At 41.3% G+C, this 18,418-nt stretch overlaps 1 protein-coding gene across 1 annotated transcript in view; it reads left to right on the top strand.

Annotated features, from left to right (window-relative positions):
- The window catches only part of PRPSAP2 (phosphoribosyl pyrophosphate synthetase associated protein 2), a 40,119-nt gene extending 22,308 nt beyond the window's left edge, over positions 1-17,811 (top strand). The window contains exons 2-4 of the mRNA XM_036278317.1: positions 9,828-9,898; positions 13,828-13,974; positions 17,445-17,811. Of these exons, the coding sequence (XP_036134210.1) occupies positions 9,828-9,898; positions 13,828-13,974; positions 17,445-17,603 (377 nt within the window). The 3' untranslated portion in view covers positions 17,604-17,811. The remainder of the gene's footprint in view (positions 1-9,827; positions 9,899-13,827; positions 13,975-17,444) is intronic.
- Positions 17,812-18,418: the final 607 nt, after the last annotated feature.

Consider the following 18,418-nt stretch of genomic DNA (forward strand, 5'->3'; position numbering starts at 1 on the left):
AATACCTTTGCTCACTGGATCATTGGTGAGTCCTATGGAATGAAAGAAAGCATAGGTTCCTCCATGCTGGACCCATGGACTCTTATCACTGAAGGATGAAGGAGAGCTTGCACATAGCGAGCCACCAATTTAGAAGGATTGGAGATAGGTAGTTTTCCATTATAGATTAAGGATGACATTTAGTATATTAATTAGGTTGGCATTTGTGATAAACCATGAAGCTGCCATGTTCTTAGAGCGACCTCTGCCCACACATGCTTCCTTCAAGAAGCTGTATCATCAGAGTCTCACATTATCCATTTGATTAAGTCATAGTAAATTGTGACTCATTTTGGAATATAAACATTTCAAACAACTTTTTCAAACTTTTGTGCAAAGTCTGAATTAATTTTAATGTAGTAATTTGCTTTTCTCTGATGTACAGACTTTTTAAAAATTAAGGTAAAAATCACATAACATACAGTTAACCATTTTAAAGTATACAGTTCACTGGCATTTAGTGTATTCACAATATTGTGCGCCCTGGCCAGTTTGGCTCAGTGGTTAGAGCATCGGCCTGTGGACTAGAGTCCCGGGTTCAGTTCCTGCTAGGGGCACGTACCAAAAAAAAAAAAAAAAAAAAAAAAATTGTACAACCACCACCTCACTACAAAACACCCTGTGCTCATTATGTAATCACCCTCCATTCCTATCTCCCTCCAGACCCTGGTAACCAGTAATCTGCTTTCTGTCTCTGGGTTTGCTTATTCTGGGTATTTCATATAAATGGAACCATGCGGTATATGGCCTTTTGTATTTGGTTTTTTTCACTTAGCATAATGTTTTTGATGGCCATCTATGTGTTAGTATTTCACTTTTGATAGCTGAATAATATTCCATTGTATGGATGTATTATACTTTATCTCTTCATCCATTGATGGGCATTGAGATTTCCACCTTTTGGCTGTTTTGAATAGTACTGCTGTGAACATTTGTTTGTAGGGTTTCTACACTGACAAATGTTTTCATTTCTTGTGGATGTATACCTAGGATTAAAATTGCTAGGTTTGGTAATTCTATGTTTACATTTTTGAGGGCCCACCAAACTGTTTTTCATTTTACAGTCTAACCAGCAATGTTACAAGGGTTCTAATTTTTCCACATTATTACCAACCCTTATGTTCTGGTTTTTCATTATAGACATCTTAGTGGTTGTGAAATGGTATCTCATTGTGGTTTTGATTTGGATTTCCCTAATGATTAATGATGTCAAGCATCTTTTTGTGTGCTTGTGACTATTAATATATCTTTGGAGAAATGTTTACTCAAGTCCTTTGCTCATTTTTTAACTGGGTTGTCCTTTTGTTGTTGAGTTGTAGGACTTCTTTATATATTCTAAGGACTAGACCCTTATCAAATATGTGATTTGCGAATATTTTACTCCATTCCGTAGGTTGTCTTTTCCCTTTTTTGATAATGTCCCCTGATGTACAAAAGTATTTCATTTTTATGAAGTCCAATTTAGCTTTTTATTGTTGTTGTTTGTGCTTTGGCATCATATCTAAGGATGCACTGCTACATCCAAGGTCGTTAAGTTTTGCCCCTATGTTTTCTCTTAATAGTTTAGTTTTAGCTCTTATTTTTAGGTTGTAGAGTTTTTGTTGTTGTGGTTAATCCTCACCCGAGGATATTTTTCCATTGATTTTTAGATAGACTGGAAGGGAGGAAAAGGGAGAAAGAGAGAGAGAGAGAGACATTGATATGAGAGAGACACATTGATTGGTTGCCTTACACACAATCCCGACCGAAGCCAAGGATCGAACCTGCAACCCAGGTATGTGCCCCTTTGGCCTGTGGGCCATTGCTCTAACTGCTGAGCCAAACCAGCCAGGGCAGGTTGGAGAGCTATTTTGAGTTAATTTTTGTGTATGGAGTGAGGTAGGCATTTAGCTTCTTTCTTTTCCATGTGATTTTTTAAAAATTTATCTTTATTGTTGAAAATTTTACATTTGTCCCTCCTTTTTCCCCATTGACACTCTTCTCTCAGTTCCTGCCCCGCTTCTGCCTTCACCATACTGTTGTCTGTGTCCATTGGTTTTGCATATGTACATGCAAGTTCTTTTGCTTATCTCTTCCCACCCCCTTCCCTCTGAGGTTTGTCAGTCTGTTCCCCATTTCATTGTCTCTGGATCTGTTTTGTTCAACAGCTTATTTTGTTCATTATATTCCACAAATAAGTGAGATCATGTGATACTTGTCTTTCTCTGATTGGCTTATTTTGCTTAGCACAATACTCTCCAGGTCTCTCCATGTCATCTCGAAGGGTATCCAGTTTAGTTGTCCAGTGCTTTCCCCCTTGCATGGCTTTGGCACTAATGTTAAAAATCAGTTGGCCAGCCCAGATGGTGTGGCTCAGTGGTTGAGCATCAACCTATGCACCAAGAGGTTTGATTCCTGGTCAGAGCATATACCTAAGTTGTGGGTCCTCTCCCCAGTGGGGGTCATGCAGGAGGTGACAAATTGATGTTCTCTCTCATGGATGTTTGTATCTCTCTCTCCCTCCCTCTTCCTCTCTCTCCAAAATCAATAAAGAATAATTTTTTTTAAAAAATCAGTTGGCTGTAGATGTTTGCATTTATTTCTGAACCTTCAGTTCTATTCTATTGTCTGTATGCCAGTACCACCCTGTTTCATTACTGTAACTTTATGGTTACAATTAGACCAAAACAATCAGAAGTGGGTGGAAGTATAAATCTTTTACATGTCCTCCATTCCGTTAACACCAAGAGGGGAGTGGTCTTGTTACCACTGAGCTGGTGAAAGTCCTGACTCCACTAAGCCTCCTCTGACACCACCTTGTGGGGGAAGGGGAAAGGCATCTCATTCCTGCTGACTTGGGGAGGAAGTCCAGGTTTCATGCTCCACTACACTGGCAGGTGGGGGCTTATTACTACTGAGTAGGGATGAAAGTCCCAGCTCCCTACTTGGCCTTCTCTTAGACATTGGGGCTTGGGGTGCATCATTATAGGTTGGCAAGGGAGGAAGTGTAGACCCTCTACTTGGTTTTTACTCATGTGGGGGAGGGATGCAGCTGGCTTATATTCTGTGACGTTTGCCTGGAGTGGGTCAGTTACTCCAAGCCTTATGACTTTCGAGGCTGCTCCTTTCTTGGGCCTTTGGATAGAGACAGCAGGCTCTTTTGGAGCCCTATACCCATTGGCATTTTTGGGTTGCCTGCTTCTCCAGCTGCAAGTCTGGAATAATGCAAGAAAAAGCACAGAGGACTCAGCACCACGTCATTTCTCCAGTCCTGAGGTCCCTGCCAGCCTGCTTTCTCCTCTCCATCGTCAGTGTTCTCATGTGTGTTTCATATAGATAATACCCAGGGTTTTTGCTGTGCTTTGTGGGAAGAGGACTCCATCTTAGTGGAACCAGACATGGCAACAATTTGATAAAATTTATCCAGAAGAATATGATGAATTTTCTTTTGACTCACCTATATGGGTAGGCTTTTTTTAATGTCTGTAATTTGCATTTTACATCTAATATCATATGTTGATGAGATGAATGGATGAATGGTAGTTTTTTTTTCATTGTGGTAGTCTTTTCCTCAGCTTATTTGGCATTTATTAGTGTGACAGGGATGCTAGTCATTTATCCATTTAGATATTTATTGAGAACCTATTGCGCTAAGTCTGTGTTGGCCTAGAAAGATGCCCTCAGGGTGCTTATGTTGTGTGTTTTATTTACTATTGTGGACTGACTGTTTGTGTCCCCACACACACACCAAAGTTCATATGTTGAAATTCTAATCTTACCCAGTGGGTGGTATTTAGGAGGTGAGGCCTTTGGGAAGTAATTAGGTCATGAAGGTGGAGCCCTTGTGGATGAGAAGAGACACGGAGAGCTTGCTCTGGCTCTCTGGCTCTGTTCTCTGCCTTCTGAGGATATGAGGAGAAGGCCATCTGCAAACCAGGAGGACGCTGATCTTAGACTTCTAGCCTCTAGAACTGAGAAATGAATTTCTGTTGTTTAGCCACCTAGTCTGTGGTATTCTGCTGTAGTAGCTGGAACTAAGACATCTGTATTATCTCATTTGATCTTCTCTATCTAGGAGGTCAGCATTTCTCTCTCACAGATGAGGAAATACACCTAAGGAGAAGAAGAAATGTATCCAAGGTGATTCAGCTGTATGTTGTTTACTGGAAGGTGGCACAACTAATTACTTCTTGGAGTGTTTTCCAAACCACTGAAGACGGGATTTGTGTCTTGGCCAAATAGGAATGAAATTGATTTGCCCATTTGCTCAGTCTTCACTTAGCACATACATGAGTCCTGCGGCATGCCTGGTGCGGGCCAGCCTTGGTAGATAAGTTTCCTGCAGTGGTTTTCTCGGGTGGTGAGCAGTGTAGCACTGCCCCTTCCCTCCGGAGCTCGCAGGCTGCCCCGCCTGCTGTGGGCCCGCAGACCATCAGGGAGATCGGAAGGAGGAGCTTAATCGTTTGTTTCCCCCCAACTTCTGGCATTTCATCCACAGAGGTTATACTGCATTAAAGAAATATTTTGAGATGGTTACTACAAAAGCTCTCCCATAGCTATCTATGTAGTAGTGTTTTTCTTTCATTCCGATATCCTGATTTGCACATTCATCCAGAGTCAGAGCTTGAGATGCTACTTTCTGGCTAAGGGGCATGCCATTTTTTTTTTTTTTTAATCCTCACCTGAGAACATTTTTGCATTTATCTCCAGATAGAGCAGGAGAGAAGAGGGGGAGAGAGAGAGAGAGAGAAACATCGAGTCGTTGCCACCCACATGACCCCAACTGGGGCCGGGGATAAACTGCAACCGAGGTACGGGCCCTTAGCGGGAACCGAATGCGGGACTCTCTGGTCCGCGGGCCGACGCTCTAACTGCTGAGCCAAACTGGCCAGGGAGGACATGCCATTTTTTATCTGATTGTTTCTAGCTTATTCTTCCAAGTTTTTCATTTAGCACCTAACCTTAGAAAACTCATAGTTAATTTAAAAGACACCCTAGAGTAGCAGGAAGATAGTTAAACTAGGAGTCAATAGAAATGGGCTTCCATTTGGGGCTTAGCCAGTCTTTGTGAGAACCATAAGAACCACAGTCAGGCAGTCTCTCCAAACCTGTTTCCTCATCAGTGAAATGAGGCTAACACCTGCACTGCCTGTCTGATCTTACAGAGTTGTAATAAACATTAAGGAACACAGGGAAGGATTTTACAGATTAAAACACCACTGCACAGAATGGTGGTTACTGCACAGAATGGTGGTTACTGCACAGAATGGTGGTTGTTCGTTCCTTTAGAATTCTGAAGTTACTGATGAGTATGTAGAGCCTGTGGTTTTAGAGTTCTTTGACAGTGAGTAGTTGTTTTGAATAAAAGAGGTCATAAGAAACAAGTGAGTAGAAATAAAACTCTTGAGATCCTGTGTTGTGTTTTAACCCAGGATGTGAATTGAAATTAACCCTCATCATTGTACCACCAGTAGCAAAACTGAGTTGCTTTGAAATTCTTCTGAGACTGTTAGTGTATAAGACAATGTGACCTAGAGGGATCATCCTGATTCTTTTTGGAATCAGTTGGGAATTCAAGTTACATGACAGAGTATCCAAGAACTAATATCAGTGTGTATATATGGTTTTATTTATCATGAAAGTACAGTTGGTCCTTGAGCAACACAGGGATTAGGGATGCTAACCATCTGCACAGTTGAAAATCTGTGTATAACTTTTGATTTCCCCCAAATTTAACTACTACTAGTGGCCTACTGTTGACTGGAAGGATTATTGATAATATAAAGTTGATTAACATATTTCGTATATAATTTGTATGATATACTATATTCTTGAACTAGAGTAGGCTAGAGAAAGGAATGTTGTTAATATCATAAGGAAGAAAAAATACAGTGTTTATTGGAAAAAAATCCACATGAGTGGATCCACAGTTCAAACTTGTGTTGTTGAAGAGTTAACAATAAACCTTCAGTAGAGGCTAGTAGTATGAAACAGCATTCTTCTAGGAATTGGCAGACCTCTGTGGATTCCAGATGGAAAAGACTTCCTTAGAGGGTAACTAAGGTTAATTATTTTGACAACAGTTTTGTTTGCAAAGCCAATCTTTTTTTTTTTCGTCCTCACCTGAGGACATTTTTGCATTTATCTTCAGATAGAGCAGGAGGTAGAGGGGGAGGAAGAGAGAGAGAGAGAGAGACATCGACTGGTTGCCACCCACACGACCCCAACAGGAGCCCAGGACAAACCGCAACCGAGATACGTGCCCTTAGTGGGAACCGAACCCTAGTCTCTCTCGTCTACAGGCTGACGCCCTAACCACTGAGACAAACTGGCCAGGGCTTTATTGATTTTTTTTTAGGGAGAAAAAGAGATAGAAACATCGATCAGCTGCCTCCTGCACACCCCCTACTGGGGATCAAGCTCACAACCTGGGCATGTGTCCTGGCCAGGAATTGAACAGGGACTTCTCAGTCCATGGGATGACGCTCAATCTACTGAGCCACACTGGCTGGGCAATATTCCATTGTTTGGATATGCCACAGTTTGTTTATACATTCATTCACTGATGGACATTTGGACTGTTTCTAACTTTTGGCTATAATGCTGCTTTGGACATTCATGTACAGGTTTCTTGCAGACATACAATTTCATTTTTCCAGAATCTATACCTAGTATTAGAATTGCTGGCTCATATGATAATTTTATGTTTAACTTTTTGAGGAACCACCAAACTGTATTTCATAGCAGCTATACCGTTTTATATTTCTGCCAGCAGTATACAAAGCTTCCAATTTCTCCACATCCTGACCAACACTGATTTTCTGATTTTTTATTAGTCATTGTCAACTGAAAAATAATATCAATCTGGTATTTCATCACCAAAAAGGATTTATTCAAGATAAAAAAGGATTTCAACCCAGTGCATGCAGACGTGGCAAACCAGGTGCACTCTCTGACCTGCTTGCCAAGTTGTAGGGGTATTTTTAGAAGGGAAAAGGGAGTTAAGGGAAGGGGAAATTAGAACCACAGAGCTTTATTATAAATATCGAGTGCTTCCTGTAGGGTTCTCTCAGTTATGTAGAGTGCAAGAACTTCCATAAGCCCCAGCTCCTCCCATAGACCTTCCCAAATGCTGTGTTAGTCTTTATTGTCAGCCTAGTGTGTTTGATACAGTACTTCATTGTAGTATGTTGCATTTCCCTAATGGCTAATGATGTTGAGTGTTTTTCCATGTGTTTGTTGTTCATTTGTTTCTCTTTTTTGGACAAATGTTTATTCAAATCCTTTGCCTCCTCGCCTTTTTTTTAAAGAATAGTTCATTGATTTTAGAGAGAGAGGAAGGGAGAAGAGAGAAACATGATGCGAGAGCACATCAGTGGGCTGCCTCCTGCACCCCCCCTACAGGGGATCAAGCCTGCAACCTGGACATGTGCCCAGACCAAGAATGGAATCAGCAACCTTTTGGTGCACGGATGCCGCCCAGCCAACTGAGCCACAAATGCCAGGGCCCTTTGCCCATTTTTAAATTGGATTGTTTGTCTTTTTATTGTCGTAAGAGTTCTTTGAATATTCCATATAGTAGACTCTTATCAGACATAATATGCGAATGTTCTCTCTCATTCTGTAGGTTGTCTTTTTACTTTGTTGATAATGTCCTTTGACGTACAAAGGCTTAAATTTTTACGAAGGTCATTTTACTTATTTTCATATTTGTTGCTTATCTTTTGGTGTCACATCTAAGAATCCATTGCCAAATTCAACGTCATGAAGATTTACTCCCAGGTTTTTTACTTAAGAATTTCACAGTTTTAGCTCTTATTTTTAGGTCTTTGATCTGTTTTGAGTTGATTTTTTAAAATATGTTTGTATTGCTCTGGCCAGTTTTGCTCAGTAATTAGAGTGTTGGCCTGTGGACCAAAGGGTCACAGGTTCAATTCCACTGTCTAAAAAAATATATGTGTGTGTGTGTATGTACGTGTGTGTGTGTTTTATTGATTTCAGAGAGAGGAAGGAGAAGGGGAGAGAGAGAAACATCCATGAGAGAGAAACATTGATTGCCTGCCCCCTGTACGCCCATACTGGGGATCGCGCCCGCAACCAGGGCATGTGCCCCGACCGAGAATAGAACCGGTGACCTCCTGGTGCGTGCAGCTGAGTCGCATGTGGTATAATGTAGGAGTCCAGCTTCATTCTTTTGCATGTGGATGTTCAATTTTTCCAGTACCTTTTGTTGAAAAGACTTTTTTTCCCCCACCGAAAGGTCCTGACACCCTCTGTGAAAAATCATTTCTGTGATGGATAAAGAAAAAGTGTATATTATTCATCCATAAACAAAGAAAGAAATCCTGCCATTTGTAACAACATAGACGGACCTTGGGTGTATTATGCTAAGTGAAATAAGTCAAAGAATTACAAATACTGTATGATTTTACCTATATGTGGCATTTAAAAAAAAAAAAAAAAGCCAAACTCATAGAAAACAAAGTAGAATGGTAGTTGCCAGGGGCCGGGGAATGGAGAAAATGGGGAAATGTTGGTCGGAGGGTACAAACTTCCAGTTAGAAGATTGTAAGTTCTGAGGATCATCTGATACATCATCGTGACTATAACTAACAATACTGTATTATGTAAGAGGGTAGATTTAAAATGTTCTCACCACACACACAAAAATAGTAATCTTGAGAATTGATGGATTTGTTGACTAATCTTTTTGTGGTTATCATTTTGCCATCATATGTGTATCAAAACATCAGGTTATACACCTTAAACTCACACAATGCTATATGTCAGTTATATCTCATTAAGTTAGGGGAAAGATCAGTTGACCATAGGTATTTGGGTTTACTTCTAGACTCATTCCTATTGCATGGATCTATGTATCTCTGTTTTTGTGGCAGTACCACAGTTTTTTGGTTAATAAAACTTAATGTCAATTGTAATTGAAAAATAAAAACATAAAATTTTGTAATAGGTTTAAAAATAGGGATGTGTGAATCTTTCACCTTTAGTCTATCCTTTTTTAAAGATTTTGGCTATTTGGGGGTCTCTTGCATTTCCATGTGAATTTTGTTATCAGTTCTTTTCTGCAAAAGAAGCAGTTGGGATTCTGATCGGGGTTAGTTACATTGACTCTCTAGACCACTTTAGGAAGCATTGCCATCTTAATATTAAGTTTTCTGATCTATAAACATGGGATGTCTTTTTCTTTAATTTCTTTTAATGATGTTTTGTAGTTTTCAGTGTATAAGTCTTCCACCTACTTGGTTAAATGTATCCCTGGGTATTTTATTCTTTATGATGCTTTTCAAACGGAGTTGGTTTTTTAATTTCCTCTTCAAATTGTTTATTGCTAGTGTGTAGAAATGTGATTTTTGTGTGTGGATCTTGTACCTTGCAACTTTGGTGAATTTGTGTATTAGCTTTGATAGTTTTTTGTAGAATCTATAATATTTTCTATATGTAGTATCATGTCATTTGTTAATAGAGATCATTTTACTTCTTCCTATCCATCTGGATACTTTTATTTCTTTTTTTGTGAGTAATTGCCTTGGCTAGCACATCCAGTACAGTGTTGAATAGCAATGATGAAAGTGGGCATCCTTGTGTTGTTCCTGATCTTAGGGGAACATTTTTAGTGTCTCACTAAGTATATGATACTAGCTCTGCGTTTTTCATAGTTAACCTTTATCAGTAAGGAAGTTCCCTCTATTTCTAGTTTTCTTGGGTCATTTTATCATGAGACATTGACTTTTTAAAGGCTTTGGCTTTTTAATACAGAAACTTTTGATCATGTGTTTTATTCTGACCAGTGTTGATTCCTAAAGAAAAGCCCCCAATCACAGTTGTTGGTGATGTGGGAGGAAGGATCGCCATCATTGTGGTACGTAAACTTCTTTCATTATTAATTGTTTAATTTACCATGTTATTTTTTAACATATTTGTTAATTGTGTGGGGTTAGTGCTATGTCCAGGTACATCTCATTTGAGTTGTTGCCTTGCACTAAATGTTGATGTTGGTCCAAAAATAGAAAATTGTTATCATTAGTATATTAAGAAATCGTTAAATACTTTGTTAACTAAATAGTGTGCAGCTGTTTGTTATAACATGAGAAATTGTTTTGTGATCAAAATAGAATTAAACAAAATTGATTATGACTATTTAAGACACACATCCTCTCACACTTCAGCAAACCAGTGTACAAAAGGAATACATTTAATGCCTATATAGTTTAAACAAGAATAAAGTAAACACATGGGTACTCCCTACTCCGCTTGGAAACAGAATCTTGTCGAGTAAGGGCCCTTGCAGGGCCTCGGGGCTTTTCCCTGGTCTCTCTCCTCTCTTACCCCCAGAGGTTGCCACCACCCTGAAGGTTGTCACTCATGCCCTTGCTTGTCCTTTTATTCTACCATGAGTATGTGTGTCCCTAAACACCATACTGTTTTGTTTTGTATGGTTTTGATGTTTATATAATGAAGTTTGTATACTTTGTGACTTGTTGTTCTCACTGTTTTTGAGATTTCTTTGTGTAGCACATTATTCTTTTTCACTGTACAGTGAGTCATGATATAACTATTACACAATTTATTTGTTCTCTGGGCATGGAACATACATTTTTTTCTATTCCCACATAATACTGCTTTGAACATTCTTGCACTTGTTTTCTGGTGCAAGACTTTCTCGGTGGAGAAAGCCTGCAAGTGGAGTTGTTCAGTTTGAAAATGCACATGCTTCCAACTTGACTAGGTGTGCCACACTGTTCCCACAGCGGTCGCACCATTATCATGCCTCCAGAGTGGGAGTGCTTGTTATTTTGTTAGAAAATCCCTGTCGTCACTCTATAGGGTAATAGCTGTCTATTAATTAATTTCTTAATCAACAAAATCTGTAGTAACAAAATTCAATAGCACTTTTTTCCCTTTCTACTGCAACTGCATTTAAAAAAATTTGTAAACCTTTTTATTTTGAAGTAAGTATAGATTCATAGGAACTTCAAAAACAAACAATAAATAAGGAGGTCTTGCATACTCTTTACCCAATTTCCTGATTTTTGCTTAACTGTGGTATAGTAACACAATCTAGAAATTTATATTGCCACTCCATAGAGCTGCTTCAGACAGCACCGGGGTTATGTGTCTGTAGATCTGTGCAGTCTTATCACACATGTAGCTTTGTGCAACCGCCACTGCAATCGGTACGGAACTATCTCATCACAAAGCTCCCTCGTTCTACCCCTTTTTACACCCACCTCCTCCCCACTTGATCCCTAACTCTTGTGTGTCCTCTGTCTCTATATTCGAGATTTCAAGAAAATCTCATCAGTGGAATATACAGTATGGAACCTTTTGAGATGGACGTTTCTTGCTCAGCAGGATTGCTGGAGAGCATCTAGGTTTGTCTGTCGATAGCACTTTCCTTGCCGAGCAGCTCTCCCTGCCTGTAGCCCGCAGCTTGTTGAGGCACTCACCTGTTGAAGGAAACTTGGATGTTGCCAGCTTTTCGCTATTAGAAATAATGCTGCTCTGCACATGTGTGTATGGGTTTTTGTGTGTGTGTGTTTTTTTATCCTCACTCGAGGACATTTTTCCATTTTTTGTTCAGATAGAGTGGAAGGGGGAGAGAGAGAGAGAGACAGAAACATCAACATGAAAGGGACACATCGAGTGGCTGCCACCCGCACAACCCAACCAGGGCCCTTAGCGGGAACCCAACCCGAGTCTCTCTGGACCGCAGGCCAACACTCTAACTGCTGAGCCAAAATGGCCAGGGCGGTGTGTATGGGTTTTTTGTGTGAACAGAGTTTTGATTTTTCTGGGATAAATGACCAAAAGTGCAGTTGTTGGGTTTCATGGTAATTGCAAGTTTAGTTTTATAAAAACCTGTCAAACTATTTTTCAGAGTGGTTGTACCATTTTCCCAGTAATGCTTTTAAAATAATATATATATATATATTTTTTTTTTCTTTGATCATAGTAATATCAATATATATTTGAGAAGAGTTTTGTACACACACACATATACACACTGGGTGGGCAAAAGTAGGTCTACAGTTCATATGGAAAAGAATACAATAATAAATAATGCAAAAATAAACTCTGTGTTTCACATACTCATAGCTGAAAACCTATTCTTGCCCTACCCTGTATATAAAATACATGAATATTTATTCAACCCTAGGCAATGCTTGATACCCTAATGAACTTAAAATAACTGGTAGGCTGGGTATAATAGGAAAGAATCTGTTATCCTCCTCTGTGTTTCTCTCCTGTGTATGTTCTTTACTGTTCACATAAAACACTTCACTTCTGGTAACTGGATGTGTGGAGATTTTTCCCCACATCGAGTAATTCTCTGCTACAGTTTAACTCAGACACTATCTACCTGGAGACAGTGTCAGATCCCACAGGTTAAGGGCTCAGTCCCAGGAGACTGCCCCCACCCCATTTCAGATGCTGTTCACAACTAATAGGTTACCCACAACTTCTATACAACTGGTTGCAGATTGGAGGTTCCCATGACCCCCTCATTGGTTGGATTACTTTGCTAGAGCAGCTAACAGAACTCAGGGAAACACTTATGTTTATAAGTTCATTAAAGGATATGATAAAGGACACAGGTGAAGAGATACATAGGGTGAGGGCTGGGAGGGTCCCGAGCACAGGAGCTTCTGTCCTTGTGTAGTTGGGGTGCATCACCCCTCAGTGTGGATGTGTTCTCCATCCTGGAAGCTTCCAGAACCCCATTCTTTTAGGATTTTCATGCAGCTTCCTCATGTAGGCATGATCGACCATTAACTCCATTTCCAGCCTCTCCCCTCTCTGGAGAAGGGGGCAGGGTGGAAAATTCCAAGCTTCTAATCATGGCCTGGACTCTGGTGCCCAGCCCCATCCAGGAGCCACCCAGGAGCCCACCCAGATTCTCCTCATTAGAACAAAAGGCAGCCCTACCACCCAGGAAATTGCAAGGGTGTCAGCGATGGGGTCAAAGGCCAATTATTAGAATAAAAGTTGCTGCTGGTGCTCTTACCACTTAGCAGTTTACCAGGGTTTCAGGGGGCCTGAATATTTTTTTTTTCTCTTATCCTCACATGGGAATCTGTGATCCATAGATTAGAAACCTCTGAAAGGGTACATTGTTAATAATTAGTGTTTTTTTGCATTATGAAAACGTAAAAAGCATGTTTCCCATGTGCCCAGTAGAGAAAATTTGGAAAATAAGAAAAGAGGAAAGAACCACCCAGACTCAAAGCATCTTTTAAGTTTTACTGTGTGTGTGTTTTTTCTTTATTGACTTTAGAGAGAGAGGAAGGGAGAGGGAGAGACAGACAGAAACATCGATGAGAGAGAACATCGATTGGCTGCCTCCTGCGCGCCCTGCACTGGGGATCGGGCCCACAACCTGGGCATGTGCCCTGACTGGGAATCGAACCAGCGACCTCTTGGTACATAGGTCGACACTCAACTACTGTGCCACACTGGGCGGGCTACTGTGTATTTAAAAAAAAAAACTAGTGAACATATATACGGTACACCTGCATGGTGCGCACCCAGTCTGGACATAGGGATGCAGAGTGGAGTCCCGGGAGCACCACGTGTGAGAGAGACGCCTGAGCAGGACAGGGCTGCGGGAGCCCTGCTGTGCCTGGCCTGGAGGGAATGCAGTGGGGGCAGCCCTGGCTGAGTTGTCTGGACATGTTGACACGGAACAGCAAACTCATTATCATAGAATTAGACCCTTTCTTTTGCCTGGTTGTCTAAACCCTTTACAAAAGTGTTCATGTACATTTTGCTTAATCTGTAATTTGACAGGATGGCATCATCGATGATGTTGACAGCTTTCTTGCTGCAGCGGAGACCCTGAAAGAAAGAGGTGCATATAAGATCTTCGTGATGGCAACTCATGGCTTGTTATCTTCTGATGCTCCCCGACTGATTGAAGAATCTGCCATCGACGAGGTAACAGAGCCAGCCTGTGTCAGGCATACCTGCCTTACCCTGCCCTTCCAGCACCTCCTGATCTGTAGTTACAGAGAGAGGTGAAGAAGGAGCTGTTCTGTACTTACGAATGGATTAAAAATGTGGGTTATGTTTGTGTTTCATTAACTGTAAGCCTCTGTCTTTTGCTCGTAGTAATAGTTAGTAGTTCTAATAACATTCATAAATGGGGCACATAGTCTGTGCTGGCACTGCCGGCTGCTGTGCACACAGCTCTGCAAGGGCCACGTCAGCACCCCTTTTAGAGAGGAGAAATTGTGCATCAGGAAAGGTAAGTGACTTTGGCCAGACAGTTAGTAGGCTGAACACTTGGGTTCAGACCTTAGTTTGCCTGATACCAAAGCCCGTCTCTCTCCCTAGTACTGCTGCCGTGACATGAAATTGGAAGAGGAAGGCCAGCAGGCGATTTTCCTCAGCTGCCTCTGGCTCCCATGTGGCAGAGGGAAGGCTGTCCAGGTTTACTGGCCCTGCTTGGTGCACCTCCCTTATTCTAAAGGCAGCCAGGAAACGGGAATATTGATCGTATAAGTCACATTTTTATTATCTCTTAAGTAGAAGTGCTGTTCCTGTAGCTTCCTGGGTATTGAATCTTAAATTAGACTCCTTTTACTTTTCCAAGTCTCACATCGGTTTTGTTTTTTCAATATGTTTTTATTGATTTTTTTTTTTTTTAGAGAGAGAGAGGAAAGGAGAGAAAGATAGAAACATCGATGTGAGCAAGAAATATTGATCGGCTGCCTCCTGCACACCCCCTACTAGGGATCGAGCTCACAACCCAGGCATGTGCCCTGACCGGGAATTGATCTGGGGGACCTCTGAGTCCATGGGATGGCGCTCAATCTACTGAGCCACACCAGCCGGGCCCAACTGCCACATCTTTACTCTTTACATTAGATCTCCTGAGCCTGGCCCTATGTTTATCACCTTGGATGGGCTCAAGATGCCTTAGTACAGACCAAAGGCCAGACTTGCATGGCTCTGATCAACCCAGCCTCCTCACTTAGCCAGACAAAATGGACTAAGAACCCAGATGACATGAGAGGCATTTAGGGAGGCACAATGAACAGTACTGAATTCACTAAGTAAAGTGACAAGACTTCAGGCCCAGGGCATCTCTCACTGGTCTGTCCACATGGAGTAGGTGGGATTCTCGGGTGCTCGTGCAGGTCAGTTAGCAAGGGCAGAGCAGATGCAGGCGGAGAGGGCAGAGCTGGAGCCAGGCCTCTGAGAGCAGAATGGACTTGGGAGGGAAAGCAGAGAGCCCGCAGGGCAGGTGGGAGTTACCAGTGGAAGCCCTTCCGTGGAGAGGCCGCCCTGGCCGTGCCTTTGCGCCCCTGGGAGCCCTCTCATGGGTGTGCATAGCGGAGTCGGGCAAGTGACCCGCAGGAAACCGGGCTCCTGTGTTCACTCGGGTTAGGAAGCAAAGGGTTTTCATGTAAACTTACACACCAAATACAGTTGAACAGTAAATTATAAAAGTTTTGGACGGTGTAAAAGCAATGGCAGGATCAGCAAGTGAGGGGAGGTGGGTGTTGAGAGGAGTGGAAGGAGGCTGATGGCCCTTCCTTCAGAGTAGGAGCCAGTCGTTAGTGCTTGGAGTTGATACGTGATTATTTGAATTGTTTCTGTTTCCTTTTTAGAATTGAAAGTAGTTAACATGAAGTGCCCAGAATGGCATCGACAGACGCAGTACCCAGTGGGTGCCAGGGGCTTGGGAAAGGGGGAACGAGGAGCGGCAGTGAAGGTGTGCGTGTCGGGCTTCCTTTGGGGGAGATACTGAACACAACTCTGAATCTCTAAAAACCTGGGACTGTACACTTTAAATGGTAGATGGGGCTGTTCCCAGAATACAGCATCACGGTTTTCAGTGCTTGCGAGAAAACTGATGGGAGGAAGCGGCAGTACTTGATTTGCATGCACAGGATAAAATTCTTTGTCTACCTTAAAAAGTGGGCGAATTGTATGGTATGTGAATTCTATCACAATAAAGCTGTTACTTTTTAAAAAATGGTTAGAGTAAATTTGGAAAATCCGTTGCCCATGAGGGTGATTATTTAGTGAGAACACCCTCCAGGAGCCGCGGTGCACACAGCGCAGGCTCTGCCCTGCCCCTGTCACTGCACACTGATTCTGTGTGGAGGGTGCGGTGGGCTCCGTTTGATACCAGTGGGAGGTATTTCTTTTCCCTCTGGAACTGTTCTTTGTACAGGCAGTGAGGCTTATGTAACCTTTTATGTTTCCGTTTTTGTTTAGTTACCAAGAAGCTCAAATGCCAAATGGTGAGTGGGCGATGCTGCTAGACCAGGCTTTCCTGTTCCCGGTGCTGGCTCTGAGTGGGCTCTCACTGTTCTGGGTCAGCAGCCTCCTCTGGTGTGCTCTTTACTCTGCACTGTCTCCAGTTTTATTTTGGAAGAAGGGAATAAAAATGATAAATAATAATAAAAATTATTCCCATCCCGTTTTTTGTTTTTTGTTTGTAAGAAGCTGTTTTTTCCCATGTGTTGTAGCTATTAAAAAGGGCTTTTCTCCTTTTCATTTTTATCAAATATTAACTTTTTAAAATAACAGCTTTATTGAGATATAATTCACATCCTGTACAGTTCACCCACTTAAAGTACGTATAATTCAGTGATATTGAGAACATTCAGAGAATTGTACAGCCAGCACCACCATCAGTTTTCAAACACTTCACCCTCCTAGAAGACCTCCTGCTCATTAGCAGTCACTCTCCATTTCTGCTCAGTCCACTCAGCCCTGGGAGCCACTTTCCTTAATCTACTTTCTGTCTCTGTAGATGCACATGATCTGGACACTTTATATGAAAGGAATCATACAAGACTGGTCACTTTCTGTCTGGCGTTTTTACTTAGCATAATGCTCACCCATGTTGTAGTGGGTGTCAGTACTTCATTTCATTTTGCTGAATTGTATAGAAAGAACACATTTTTATCTCTTCGTGGAAATTTGGATTGTTCTACTTTCTGACTATCATGAATCATGTTAAGAGCATCTGTGTACAAGCTTTTGTAGGAACATATATTTTCATTTCTCTTGGGTGTATACCTAGGAGTAGAATTGCAAGGTCATATGGTAACTCTATGTTTAAACTCTTAAGAAACTGCCAGACTGTTTTCCAACACAGCTGAACTATTTTCCGTTCCTATCAGCAATGTAGGAGTGCTCCAGTTTCTCCACATCCTTGACACCACTTTTTATTTTCTCACTTTTTCCTATAGCTGTTCTAGTGGGTGTAGGTTTATCAAATCTTACTCCAAGAAACAAAGGTAGTGTTCACATTGACTAAAAATACTGTTGAAGTTATGGTAGACCCACTGTCCTCTTCAGAGATTTGAGAATGTATCAGATTCCAGATCACACCAGAAAGTTACTTGGTTTTATGATGCTCTTGGTTTTTTTCTCTTGATTCAAAGGTGGTGGTTACCAATACAATTCCACATGAAATCCAGAAGCTCCAGTGCCCCAAAATTAAAACTGTGGATATCAGCATGATCCTCTCAGAAGCCATCCGTCGGATTCACAACGGGGAGTCCATGTCCTACCTGTTCAGAAACATAGGCTTAGATGACTGAGGAGCTTCTCTTCTTTAAAACTCCCAAGGGCCAAACTGGAGACACGGGAACGAGGACTGTGAGAGCTCACGCCCGATGTGATGCATTTCCCAGGGGCCATTCGTATGTTTTGTTCCTTTTTGTTCATTACTATGAAGATAGATCAACTTTTTATTTTGATTTGGGTGTTTGTGAGTTTTGAGGCAAATTTTATAAAAGAAAAACTATATTCTCCTCTTAAATAAGTTAAGACCTTGTTGTTTTTAGTTTAACTATTTAAAATATACCTTGGAATAAGGTTTTTAAACTCACAAACAGCCTTTCTTCAAAATTGTTAGAGCCCAAGTGCTTAAAAAATTAATAAAATACAATGGTCTACTGTGTGATCCCTGCAGTTAAAAAGCCAAAAAACTATGCTGTTGAATCCAGTAAATGACATATTTAGAAATGCTTTTCTAGACAAGCATATGGAATATGTGAACATTATTTATTTTCTGCAAGAAAAGAAGGAATAAAAACTTACTGCGTTTGTGTGTGATTTTTTTACACTTTGTGTTTTGGCAATTGTTTTATAACTGAAATAAAATGAAAGCTGAATATACGTGCTGTGGATGTTGAAATGTTTATCACCTTGATGAAGTTTTCTCTGTGGCAGCCTTTTGGGGGACATGGGAGCCTCATAGGGATGTAATGTTCCCCGTTCTACCTGTGCAGAACCCTGCACATTCCTACATGCAGTCATTTGACTGTGGCAGGAGAGGAACTTGAATCCAAGACTGGGGAGGGTGGGGGCTGTGCTCCTTGTTTGACTGCACAGCCATTCTCCAAACAGAATT

This window comes from Molossus molossus, unplaced genomic scaffold (genome assembly GCF_014108415.1).
Source record: "Molossus molossus isolate mMolMol1 unplaced genomic scaffold, mMolMol1.p scaffold_m16_p_27, whole genome shotgun sequence".
NCBI lineage: Eukaryota > Metazoa > Chordata > Mammalia > Chiroptera > Molossidae > Molossus > Molossus molossus.